Genomic DNA, 14,206 nt, shown 5'->3' on the forward strand with positions numbered 1-14,206 from the left:
AAGGAAGTTCAGGAGGGAGCAAAGATAAGCGAGATGGTTGTTAAAGAAATGTACAAAACTCATTTACTTTTTTTTAAAGCAAGCAGTATGAAACGGGGATTCATAATTTCATACAGAATTCTTTTGTATTCTTCTGTACATATGGAAATGTTCTTTTTGGATGTTTAAGTTCAGAAAAAATTAATTTTTAAAAGAGAATAAAATAATTACAAAGCACCATTGATGTCTAATAGGATCTTAATAAAGCTATTACTTATACAAAAAGAAAATACCACCAACCCCAAATAAAGATACACATGGGTAGAAATATTTTCCCAGGAATGGTAATGGGTTTTTGCCAATCTATCAACATTACCTTACTCAATCCCCTTTATGATTGGCTGCACATGTTTTTGAGCTGATCACATTGGTGAAACACAGAAAAATAAATGGTCCACCTGTGGTTTGAACTTTAGGTCCCAGTACTAATAGAGATTAACATTTGGGTGCTTTGATGCATCTAAAACCCAATGATATGGGTACTCCCTATTCCATATTCCAAATTTTAGATCCTGGTTTGGATTTTAATGGCTTAGAGTGAATGTAAATAGCAATTGTTTCCGTTCTGGACAGGAACTCTGATTGATTCTTTCATGAAGGCAAATTAGGCCATCTTTTTTCTCAATTCTTACCTGGCCTTTAATCACTGAATGGGCATTGCTTCAAACAAACTGAAACCTGGGAAAGGCCTTAACTTCAAAAGGCCAAGATGTCCCACTGCATTCTGGGCCATTGCCAGTTGTCTTGACTCCTGTCATGCTACTGGACTCTAATGACTTTGGCAGAGAGTGAGACTAATGACTTTGCACAGCTCTGCCTCACTTAAACCCAATTTACTTGTAAATCAAGACATCACCCTCTTAACGTTACTAGTCCTCTTCAAGAATGAAGGACAAATAACAACATTAGATTCCAAATGAACTATGCTTTCTCATCTATTGTGATGCTTGTCCATCCTACTGTAAATCCTACCATCAGTTAAGCTTTCTTTTTTTTTAGGCCATATCATGAATACTCATTTATTTTTTTAAAAAAAAATAGGTTTTTATTGATGTCTTCTGTTTCTTTTTTTTCCAAACATTAAAGGATGGTTTTATTTTTTTCAGTTAAGCTTTCTTAAGAAATAATGATAGTCTGGAGATAATGGGGGTAAGAACCTCTCACGAAGAGACGGAGAGCTATAAAGGACCCCAGAGGTCATCTAGTCCAAGCCTTTTATTTTACTCTTGAGGAAATTAAGTCTAAGAGAGGCTGACAGAGAAAATGACAGAGAAAACATCAAAAGTTCCCACTTTTCAGAGTCAACAATTTGTTTAAATGGGTTAGGTTGCCTCAAACGCACATAATGGCACCTTATTTTTTACTCTTTCTTCTAATTTGGTATTTTATTTTCTCTGAGAAGATGTGTTGTCTGGCTATACAAAGATAGGGAATTCTGGAATTCCTCCCATATCACTAAGCAGTTAGTTCTTATCTCATAAGATATTAACACTGTCACCTATCGAGATATCATTTAGGGTTTATCATGTCTGGTGCGCCCTAAATCTTTTCTTTAAAGAAAATATTCATAATACAAAAAGCATGATGGTTTTGCATAGTCTATATGCCTTTGGCCTGTCTTATTTCCTACTGCTAAACCATGTTTCCCAACATATTTTTGGTATCCTCTCCTATGCATACCTTTTACAACAAAGTCATTAGATATTAAAGTATGTGTCATTCATTTTGGGAGGGTCTTAAGTTCCTTGTAGAATTTCTCTACCTCCTCATTCTCTATAACAGATGTTCCCACATCTGTTGACTTCAAATATTCTCATGAAGATTTTTTTGTGAATGCTTATCATGAACACTGCAATATGTGCTGACCAATTTACTCATAAAATTATGCCTTTGAATGCATAATAAAACCAGTGCCATCGACCCTTTAATTTGCTTCTACAAGAAGAACCCGTGAGCCATATCTTCTTGTAGCTTTAACTTCCTTTTGTCTTCTGGTTTCATATATAGGAAAAAGGTTAAGATTGATTTGACTCGGATCTTGTAGTATGTCCGCTGACTGGCCCCGGAACAAGGGTCTCACATTCTGAGAACCAACAGCTATGCTAATTTTTAGAGACTGCTGAAAAGCTGTGATTCTTAGTAGGATCTGTTCTTTCCTCCCACTGCCACCATCACCTGGTACAAATTGCCTCAAGACAACTCACTGTGTTGTTTTCTTATGGTTTTTGCTTTCTCCATCTTTAAAAGCAAAACATTCCTTCTAATGAAATGGTCACTAAGATATATATTAACTTGGAATATTTGCCCTCAGATCCAATTTGCAAACAGCCAACGCTGGCTATAACCATGGAGATAACAATTCATAGTAGGCAAGTAACCCAAAAAGCCCACAATTTTTATTCATTCATGTACTGGGAGAGGATGAATCAATATAAGTATATATATGAGCATGTACATTTTTTTTCCTTCATAGGCCTCCCTTAAGATTGAATGTTAAAAACCTTAGCCTATGCTATCTTCAAAGGAACATCAAATGTTAGGTATATTAATTGGGTCAGGTCAGTCCTTCATCTTTATTTAGTTGACCATACAACTGTATCATGCAAGTCACATTTCATCTTAGTAACATCCAATGGCAGTAAAAATATATAGCTACTATTCTACTTGTCAGAATTTTTTTTCCTTTCTTAGTGCCTACCTCTACTACCTCAGCACAGCAGGCATTTTGCAGCTAAAGCAACACATTTTACTTTAAATATATATTCAAGTCACACTAGGTTATGAATAAGCTTGGACCCAATTGCTAAACCAGGAAGCTACATCTCCAAAAAAAATGCATCTCTGATGCTTAGGTTGGCCCTACAACACAGAGGCCCATGAGCACACTTCCTTGACTACTAAGTTTCATTACTATATCCCATACCTGAAATCCTCTCTTACAGGCTCCCTCAATCTCATGGTAGTCATGCTCTGTACACAAAGGACAAGCTTCGGCACTCTCCCACAGGAAATAGAATGTGCAGCCATCACAGGTACCCGCTGGACATGTGCTGAAGAAGAGAAACAGTTTCTGTAGGGTATTGTATGAACAGACTTGTGTTCAATCTACAAGCATTTATTAAGCATCTATTGTATTCCAGGCACCACCTAGGCACTAGGGATACAGAAACAAAAATAAAATAGCCCCCGACTTCAAAGTCTTCACTGTAGCAACTTTTTAAGTGAATCACCTTGGGCACAAATAGTTGTCTCAGCCCTGGAATTACAGAAATACTCAGGGCCTGGAGTAAAAAAAAAAAAAGTTTCTAATGTTCTATTTAGCGCTCATTTGTTATGTGTATAGGAATGTTAAGTCAATCTGCTTCTACAATAAGGCACAAATAAATTTTTAAAAGAAATTTAAAAGCTTATTAAATAGAAAAAGAAGCCATTTGGAAAGAACCTCTCACACACAAGCTCAGAGTCTTCTAGTCTAAAGTCCTTATTTTACTCATGAGAAAATAAAGCCAAGAGAGGATGAGTGACTTGGCCAAGGTCACAGGGATAGAAATGACAGAGCCACAATTCCAAAAATCCAGTCCCTTTTCTTTCTGTACCAACCTTGTGGAAATGCCTGTTTTAGTCATAAATTCATTGGAACCAGAGAAATCATTTTTTCTTTCAGTGCTTACATGACAAATTTCCAGACCCTTTAAGCCTAGGCGGAAAGAAAGTTTTGGAGGAGGGAAGTTGATGAGTTCAAATTTGGGGATATGTGGAATTTAAGATCCAAGGGGAAATGTCCATTAGGTAATTCAATAAGCATATAGTAATAATGAATCAAGTGACTTGACCAGGGTTTTACACACACACACACACATAAACACATATACTTAAACCAGAAGTGATAGTCAGAGTCATAAGAATGAATGAGATTGCCAAGGAAGAGAGTGTTGAGAAAAAAAAGGAGAGGTTTGACTATAATTAAGAAGAGGATGAAGATGAACCAGCGAAGAAAACTGAGAAGAAACATTTAGACCAGGGGTGGGGAACCTGAGGCCTCCAGGCTTTGACTGAATATCAAAGGGCTGCACTTGAGGACCTAAGAGGGCCACATGTGACCTTGAGGCCTCAAGTTCCCCAGCCCTGATTTGGACAGAGAGGAGAACAAGGGAATAGTAGTACCATGGAATCTGAGGAAGAAGAGAATATCTAGAATGAGCAAAGGATCAACAGTGTGATATGATGCTGAGAAATCAAGAAACGTGAGTACAGAAGAGAATCCATTGAATTTGGCAATAAGGAAGTCATTGGTAACCAGGAGAAAACAATTTTAATAAAAGGGTGAGAACAGAAATCAACTTGCCCATTAAAGCATAGGAAACGAGAGCATGGTAAGGAAGTAAAGATTAGTGAGGGTCCTTATAAAAGTTTAGCCATGAAAGGAAGGAAAGAAAAGGGATAGATAGTTGCTTGAGTTCTTTCTTTGTTCTCCTATCTTTGTGATTGTTCCTTTTCAGTCTCCTTTGCTGGACCATCATCCATATCATATAACTTAAATGTACGTTGATCCCAAGGCTCTGCCCTAGGCTTTCATCTCTTCTCATATAGTGTGTGTGTTTGTATGTGTGCACACATGCATACACTATATAGACATATATACCTATATATTTACATATATGTACAAATATACATATATACCTAAATACACAATATACGCACATGTGTATGCACTATATAGTCATATACACCTATATATACCTGTACACAAACATGCACACACATACACATCCATCATCCACATATTCCTCATAGATAACTCTCATCTCCAATGCCTTTGTATCAGCTGTTCCTCAGGTCAGGAATTCCTAGTTTCCTCCAAAGATCAGCTCAAGTGCCACCCTATATTTGAAGAACTTCCCACAACTGCTAGCAATTTCCCCACCCCAAAATTATCTTGCATCTATTGTGTGTATGTGTATGTGTGCATGTGTGTGTGTATGTTTATACACATGCACACTGTGTCGCTCTGATAGATGATAAACTCCTTGAGCACAGGGATTTTTTTTCACTTTTGTCTTTGTACCACCAACATATAGCTCAGTCTCTGAGAGGTAGTATTTATAGTATAAACCTATTTATTGAATAATGAGAGGGTATCAAGGTGAAGAGAAGGGTTTGTTTGGGTTTTTAATTTTAGAATAGGAAGAACTGAGCATATTTGTAGGCAGAAGGGAGAGAGACTCATTAAAAGGTGAAATACTGAAGATAAGAAAGGATGAGAGGGAAAGGAGAAAATAATCAGTAGAACAAAATCCCAAAGGAGAGAGAAGTTAATGGGGAAAAGAGGGCACCAGAGAAGTAGTTAGCTTTTGCAAAGAATCCTCTGGGACTTAAAGAAAGGAAAAAACATAGAGAAGGTATAAGATGCAAAAGAGGAGATACGAGAGAACCTATTGCAGGTGGCCTTAATTTTCTCACTGAAGTAGGAGACAAGGACATCTATAAAAAGAGAAGGGGTATGGGATAAAGTTGGGGATATAAGGAAAAAGTTTTGAAAAGCTGCTGTAAGTAGTGTAACAGGTTGCTTATCAGAGATCAATAAATGGATTGCTTGGTGGTAGCAATGGCCCCGTGAGGTTAGATATCAGGAATGTGTGGGGGACTCAAGTATGCAGTTTGGAGGCTTCTTCCAACAACTCTGAATAACTTGACACTAGGAGAAAACTTCTATGGTTAAGAATTTGCATGCAGACCGAACCTCAACTAACAGAATGTCCTGGTCTTCACTCAGATCTGTCACTGCTAAAAATATCACTTTGCTTTTGTTGTTTTAATTAATCATGGCTATACAACATGGGTTATAATGTAATTCATTTATTCAATTTTTCAATAAACACATTTATTCAGTCCTTACTACGTTCGAGGCACAAATGTGTCGGCAAGATTCAGTGACAAAAATGAAAAAATCCCTTTACTCAAGGATTTTCCATTGTACTAAGTGTTGCCCTATGTCTTGAACAAGTGTGACAGAATTATCCATTGTTGGAACAAAATTATATGTCAAATGCAAAAAAAAAAAAAAGATTATCAGGGTAGAAACAATAGTCAATCAAGAAAGCCTGGAATCCAACAATGGAGAAGCCCATGTTATTGAAGTGACTGACTTTGATAACAATAAGGTTATTGAAAGGAGGGAAATGAAGCCATGAAAGGGTGATCCACTGGGAAAGCAGAGAGAGATATGAGAGACCAAAGGTCATGATTAGGGGAAGTGAAGTGAAGTGGGAGAGAGAAATAAAGGAGAACAGGAATTACTATTGGAAAAGGAAATTTAGCACTTCAGAATCTTGGTGGTTCAAGGGTAGGGGAGGCATTAAAAAAAAAGGAAATTCCACGAATCAAAAGTATCATAAAGATCTGCTTCCACTTCTCAGCACCTGGCAGATAAAGGCTATTCAAAGTTAAATCATTTCTACTTTGAAATTGGATAACTAATTGACAGCATTCTTTGAGGTCATTTCATCCTTCCCATCTCTATGGCTTTGTGCTGACAGTCTTTATCCTTAGAATCTCTCCTGGAATCCATAAAGTCCTTCAAGACTCAACTCCAACGCTTCCTACAGTGTGAAGTATTTTGTTCCCCAGCTGCTAACGTCCTCCCCCTACCAGCAGGTTATAACTACATGTAGTCTTCCCTCATTAGAATGTAAGCTCCTCAACAACAGATACTTTGACTTTTGGCTTTCATCCCAAGTGTTTAACACAATATCTGGTACATAGTAGGATTTTAATAAATGTTTGTTGATTAATTGGTCTTTCCAATCTATTTTTAAAATGGATGAACATGATCCCCCACCTGACCTCCTTCTCCCAACACTATGCTCACATTTGCCTTCTCATATATCAATCAATCAATCAACATTTTTTAGCACTTTCTGTGTGTCAGACGTGCTAAATGCTGGGCACTAATACTTAAATGATTTCATCAGTATGAGAGGTGAGATCACGTCTTTGAAATACCTAAGCAGATGGGCTGAATATGTCCCAAAGAGTGGGGAAAAAAGTTCATTATCTGAAGATCAAGCTTAGCTAGGCAAGTCATCAGAAGACATACAACCCATCACAAGGTCTGCATTTGAAGCCTTTTGAACTTAGTAGGACCTTCCAAAGTTTACACTCCACTGGCATAACCTTCACACCAAAGTGAGAAATTAGCATAAGACTTTATTTAGCACTAAAGAAAAATCAAAATGGTTGTCTATTACAGAAAAGCTAAAGCATAAATCTTAGGTTCTTTGGTTGGTTGATTGGTTTTTTAAAGAATTCAACAACGGAAAAGTAGAATCTATGTGATTAACATTACAAAGAGAATAGGTTAGGAGTTAGGAGACTGGATTGTCAACCCTCGTACAGTTTCTAATCTGCAATGCCACCCTAGGCAAACAACAAACACAGTGTCTCAGTTTTGTCATCTATTAATTGGAGAATCATATCCATCCTACTAGACAAGGCTCTTTTGAGGATAAAATGGAACAACAGATGCAAAAATTTAAAAGCACAAAAGAAATGAAAAGGATGATCACAATCCTTTCCTTTCCAAAAAGAAATGTGGTAACTGTAACAATTGCAAAGAAAAAAATCAAAGGGCTTCTTTGATGTAATTTTTGAAGTTACAATTAAATGTCAAAATACTACAGTGATTTGATGCCTTTCCTTAGCAAAGTTCACTTTTAATAAGACTCTGAAAATGAAAGTAGTTTAGATTCTGGCTCAGTTATTTCATTCTACTAACATAACAAATTGTCCTCAATGGATATATACCCAAGATGAGCAGGCATGACTGAATTGACGTCTGCATTGCTGGGAGAGAGCAAGCACACCAATGCATTTACAAATCCATTATCATACTGGCATAACCCAATAAAGTGTTTTCCATCCGAAATAAAGAAGTCTATTCCCATGGATATAATTTTGAAAACACAATCCAAACAAGGAAAGGCTTCCTTATGGATTGAGGTAGGAAACAAAAAAAGAGCAAGAAGCTAGAATAATGTCCAAAATTTACAAGGATACTAAACACAGAAGAAAAACAGTGACCAAAAAAAAAGTAAAAAAGAAAATGGAATTATGGCTAAATTGTGTAATTCCTGACTGTTTTTCATCTGAATATCTACACTTCCTGTAAATAATAGGGGAAATGAAGGTGCCAACCCAATTTCTTTTGTAACTTCTCAAGAAGGGCTCCTAATCCAGGGTACAAATACCTCCATTGGTATGAGAAGCTTGTCAAGCACAGATGGGGAATATTTGGAAAATAACCATATTGTCCCAATGAATTATTCCAAAACTACAAGGGTTAATGAGGAAATTCGTGGATTGGAGAAAAAATTAAGGGGCTGGAGTAGGAAAGGGAAATATCGTTGCGATGCATTTGAAAAATTTGAGAGACAGTTTGAAGAAATAATTCCTATTGACCAAAACCAAATGGATGAGGTTTGGATATGAAATCCTTTTTAAATTGAGATACAAAACTAAAAAATCAAGGACAACAATCCAGCAAAAGATGAGCCAGCTAAGTGACCTTTAAAATAATTAGAAACTCTCATTTGGCTTCACATCAATGAAGTTATAAATTTTTTGCTCAATCCTTAATGAAGCATATCCTATTCTTAGCAAACATATGCTTACAAGACTTTAATTCCATTTATAACATTTTATCTCTGTGAACCAAGATGGTCAGTCCTGCACAAATGTGTTATTACTATTATCTCAAGTCTTCCTCCAAGTCAGGTATTACAGGCACAGATTTTCTAGCAATCTCAGGTTCCCAACAGGAGGCTAGGCTGACTAGCAAGGATAGACATTCACTATTCAGTTCAGGGGATTTATTTTCAGCACATGCCTCTCCTATCCAGCACGTACATAAGGATGGGAGCATGTAGGCACATACAACTTTACTATCAAATTCTGTTACCTTATTTGGGAACTTCATTGTCAGAATCAATCCTACTCCTATCATCTTGAGGCCTTATTTAGGGAAATGAGTAATAGCTCATCATCATAGAAAGCCTGGAGATATTGCTATGCCAGGGTAACAGCCCAACCATGCTTATAGGTAACTCATCAAGTGGTAGATTTTCCCCAAGAGTTTTTAACCTTTTTGTGTCAGGCTCTCCTTTGAAAGTCTGCTGAAGTCTTTAGGGCCCTTCTCAGAATAATGCATTAAAAATGCATAAGATTACAAAGGGAACCAATTATACTGAATTACAGTTATAAAAAATATATATATTTTTTAAGTTCACAGACTTCAAATCAAGAAGCGCAGAACAGGCAGATAGATAACAGGCTCCTAGGAACGTTCAAAGTTAGTAGAAATAAAATTGTTAAACCAGCAAGAGGCAAATTAGAAATCCTAATGCACAATATAGGCTTCAAATCATTTCTTTATATTCTAGCTATTACCTGGCCAGTTGGGTAACTCAGCTCTGCACCTCTGCCTCTGCCTCTACCTCTACCCTTACACCCCTCTGCCTCTCTACCTATCCTCTTTAAAGGAAGGTAAGTTTTGATGGCCGAAAGCTGCCTAGTTAACTTGGGGTTTGCTGGCTAGATCTCTTTCTCAAAGACCAAACCTTAAACCCAATTCATTCTGGAGCTCACAGATTGGACAACAATAGATCCCTGCCTGGGGCAGATAGGTGGTTCAGTGAGTAGAGCACGGGCTGGAGTCAGAAGGGCCTCAGTTCAAATCTGGCCTCAGACACTCGACATACTTACTAGCTGCATGACCTTGGGCAAGTCACTTAACCCCAATTGCCTGCTTTCCCCCCTCAAAAAAAAAAACCCAACAAGTCCGGGCCAAGCACCACTTAATGGCTATTTTTTTTTTTGGGCCCTTCTGGCTCAGAATCAATGTAAATAGTAACTTTCTCTTCTGGCTAGAAAACCTGAGGGTCTTCCCCTCCTAGTTTGATTTTTTTTTTATTAAAGGGGCCATCCCTTGACGCACTTCTTAAAGAGGCTTATTCACTGAATGGGCATTGCTTCACTCAAAGTGAGAACCTGAAAAGACCTTAGCCTAAAAAGGCCACGGTCTCCCACTGCATCCTGGGCCACCTCCAGTCATCCTGATGAATATCTGGCCACAAGACCCAAATGGCTCTGGAGGAGAAAGTGAGGCTGGTGACCTTGTACAGCCCTCCCTCACTTAAATCAAAGTAAACTGCAAGTAATGGCATTATCTCCCTGATATCATGGTCCTCTTTGAGAACAAAGGACAAACACAATTACCTGGCCCTTTCTACCCACTGCTCTTCTGCTATGTCCTTGAAAGCCTTGGCCTCCCTTTCTGACCCAATGTAGTACTTTTGGACAAAAGTCAAGTCATAACCATTCTTGGGAGCCAAAGCCTTCCCGGTGTCCCCAACTGCAATCATTAAGCTGAAACCTAGTACTAGTTCCAGAGGCCTGGGGTCCAGACTCAATATCAATCTATACTTGGCTCTCGCTACCCGGTCCTTCCCATTTATGCAAGTCACATTCCTCCAAGAGAGAACCTGGTGATTATAAGTGAAGAAGGGAGAAAACAGCATTTATAAACCGTTCACTATGTGTCAGGCACCGTGCTAAGTGTTCTGCAATTATACTATTTGGTCCTCACAACAAAATATCATCTCATTGTTCCTGCCTCTGTGAATAGGTGCAATCATTCTCATTTTATGGTTGGGGAAACTGAGGCAAAAAGAGGTTAACTGACTTGCCCAGGGTCACACAGGTAGTAAGTATATGAGGCCTGCTCCAAGTCCAGTGCTTCATCCATTGTCCCTAACTATACCGGTGTTGTAGGTAATATGTGAGTCATATTATCATGTTTTAGGAAATAAGCTTTTCTCGAATTCTTTCCCATCTCCCCACCAGGAAGATTGTAAACCTATGGACCAAAACTTCCAGAAAGCATGCCCATTCCCCACCCTTCTATACACACAAACTCAAGGGGAGTTAATGCTTCAGCTTTGGCAACTAGGTGACAAAATACATATGGCCTCAGACACTAGCAAGGTGGCCCTAGGCAAGTCATTTAACCACTCTATGCCTCATAGTGTGCTCCCAATTATGCTCCCATAGTATGCTCCCAAGTGCCTTCCCATCTATAAAATGGGGATGGTATCACAGAGTTGTTGAAGATAAAGTGATACAATGTAGGTAAGGTACTTTTCCAGCCTTAAAATGCTTTAATTACTGTTGTAGCTGTTATAATCACCATCATTCCCTGGGGCTGAGCTGTGGGTGAATGAGAGAAAAATCATCTAACCCATTATCGCCCTGCCCCCTCCCCCACCCTGCCCCATACCATGCTTCATATTGAATACCAACATTTACCAAGACATTTGGGACTATAGACATCTTGCCTACCCACCCTGTCCCCCTTTCTACCTCTTCTCTTGCTCTGGGAACAATAGTCAGGGGAATGTTACCACTGATACTAAAAAGTATGGGATACTCTACTGTCCAAGGCTACACTCACAGTCCCTGTGATTACCCAGACAAAAACTCTGTCTCTGACCATGATTCCCCTAGTTGGGTTGCCTTCTATTAAATAATAAGCTCAAAGAAGGCAGAGACTGTCTTAAGATCCCTGGGGCCAAGCACAGAACCTAGAATACAGTAGGCATTGAATAAATGTTTGTTAATGCTCTGGTTAACTTTGGTTTTGTATTTGTTACACTTTCATTCACTTTGTAATTGACATTCAATTCATTCATTTTACAACTGATGGGTTATCAAATAAGAAAATATACCTAAAGTCTTTTGCAAACCTTAAAACTCAATATAAATGCTGGCTACTGTTACAATTTTATGATTTTTGTGTTTTCCTAATTCCGCTTTTCTTAATGAATTTGCAAGTCTTTGTGTTCTAAAACAGAGCCCTATTAATGGCTTAATTTTGTTTCAATACTTAAATGATACATTTACATGATAAAACATGTCAATAAAATAATAGAACAGTAAACCTAGTCTCCTTTTTTACATATTATCCCTTATTTTAAGTGACCCAGTATGATTCTATAGTTTGTTTTTACACATTAAAAACTTCTGGAAAGTCTTCCTACATCTCAAGCTTACTCCCGCCTGCGAAGGAGCTTTGTGAAAAGGATACTTAGTCTAACAGATTCCCAACAAGTTTTGACTATATTCTGGTGGCTGAGCTCCCTCTTGTGGTCTTAGAGTAGGTAGCCTCAGGGAAAAGCCTACCAAGGGCTGAAATTGACACCAATTTTCTTTTTGACATTTAGGCCTTTCCCCCAGGAGAAGTAGAATCTTTTACAGGCTAGAACAGGAGGGCAGACAGGGTAATTAGTGTGGAGAGGGAAGGCCATTAAAGGACAAAGGACAAACCTATCTTTCTACTGGCACCAAAAAAATTTGTCTATTTCTGGACATCATCCCTTTGGGGACAGCAAGACTCCCCCCCTTCCATTAAGAGGACTTTTAGAAATCAGAATCTGACTCAAAGAACAATATAGTCTAGGTAATGATGGTATAAGCTCAAAGTTACAACAACTGAAACATCAGCGAAACATTAAAGAGGAACCGTTCATTCCAGCCAAATTGGCCTACCCTGGTATTCACCATAAATGACATCCCGTTTGTGTACCTTTGTATCACCCATGTCTAGGATACTTCCCTGCTCATCCCTGCCCTTTCGTACCCCCAACTCCTTCCAAGGCTCAGCCCAATCACTCCTCCATATGTAGCCTTTCTTGATTCCCTCAGTGTTCTCCCATCTTGTCATCACTAACAAAATCACTTTGTGTTTTGCATATATAACTTATCTATGAATATGGTGTATACCCCAGCACAATGGATGGACACAAGCATTTATGGAGTGATTACTATGTGCCAAGCACTACTATATGTTTTACAAATATTGTCTCATCTGAGTTCCTGGACAACTCTGGGAGGTAGGTGCTGCTATTAGATCCATTAGACAGAAGTTAGGTGATTTGCCCAGGAGCACACACCTAGTAAATGTGTGCAGCTGAATTTTAACTCAGGTCTGATTTCAAGCCCAGCACTTTACCCACTTTGTCATCTAGCTACCTCATAAGCTTTCTGTAAGATCTTTGATGGCAGAGAATAAAATCACTTTGGTTTTTGTATGACCCAGTGCCCGACACAGCAGGATCTTAATATTTATTGACTGATTAAGCTCACAGCCTTTTGTTGCAGGAATTTCATAGAGTATTGCTTTTAATAGTGGCCCTATGTCTAGAACCCAAATGCCCTACAGTACCCTCTGTTTCGTCTTTGGTATAGGGAAGCCAGCTTCCCTTAGATGAATAAATGAATGAATGTAAAAATATACATTAAGCCCTCATTATATGCCAAGTACTTGGAGACAAAAATACAAAAAGTAAGACACTCCATGTTCTCTAGCAGTTCCCACTCTGACTTGGAGAGAAAATATGACTTAGTTGATACTAGTAGAAATATATAGACAAGTGATTTCTGAGCCTGGTTTTGTAACACAGAAGGGTTTCCCAAATCATCTCCAAGACTGTCACAAAATTCTCAAAACAAAATTAATCTAAATTTTCTTTAATTTTTAAAGCAAATCTGTCACTTTGAAGAAAGGAAAAGTGTTGCAAAACTAACTAAAACTTAGCTGGTGTCATTATTCTCAAATAATTGAAAATGACTGAACACCCAGGGAAGGAGAAATAAAACAGCAAGGATGAGAGGGTGGAGACGAGCATTGTAACATGATTGTGCCATGAGTTGTCTCGCTTAAACTGATTCTTTACCTCTGCATTCCTGAAGGCCAGATTTGACTAGTCTTCCTGACTCTAGGCCCAGCACTCTCTCCACTGCACCACCAAGCTGCACTCCTAAAATCATTTATTTCACCCTAATGCCCAGGAACCTGAAGCAAATTATTTTTTATCCAATAGGAAAAACATCACCATCAGCACAGCACCACATTAAATCAGTCTAGTTTGTGGAAATCCCACCTTCTAAAGCAATGGTGTCAAACTCAAGTAGAAATAGAGGCCACTAAATGCTAAATAGAGGCCACTAAACATGATCCTTGGGCCACATATTGTATTATAAAAAACCACACGTAAACATCATCTATTCTCTATCATGGACAATTAGGTGTTCTCAGTGGATAGAGTGCTGGGCC

The 14,206-nt window shown here is 38.3% G+C and overlaps 1 protein-coding gene across 1 annotated transcript in view; it reads right to left on the reverse strand.

Annotated features, from left to right (window-relative positions):
• The window catches only part of ELAPOR2 (endosome-lysosome associated apoptosis and autophagy regulator family member 2), a 196,938-nt gene that overhangs the window by 10,568 nt on the left and 172,164 nt on the right, over window positions 1-14,206 (reverse strand). The window contains exon 19 of the mRNA XM_036762173.1: window positions 2,963-3,089. Coding sequence (XP_036618068.1) covers window positions 2,963-3,089 — 127 coding nt within the window. The remainder of the gene's footprint in view (window positions 1-2,962; window positions 3,090-14,206) is intronic.

This window comes from Trichosurus vulpecula, chromosome 5 (assembly GCF_011100635.1).
Source record: "Trichosurus vulpecula isolate mTriVul1 chromosome 5, mTriVul1.pri, whole genome shotgun sequence".
Lineage (NCBI taxonomy): Eukaryota > Metazoa > Chordata > Mammalia > Diprotodontia > Phalangeridae > Trichosurus > Trichosurus vulpecula.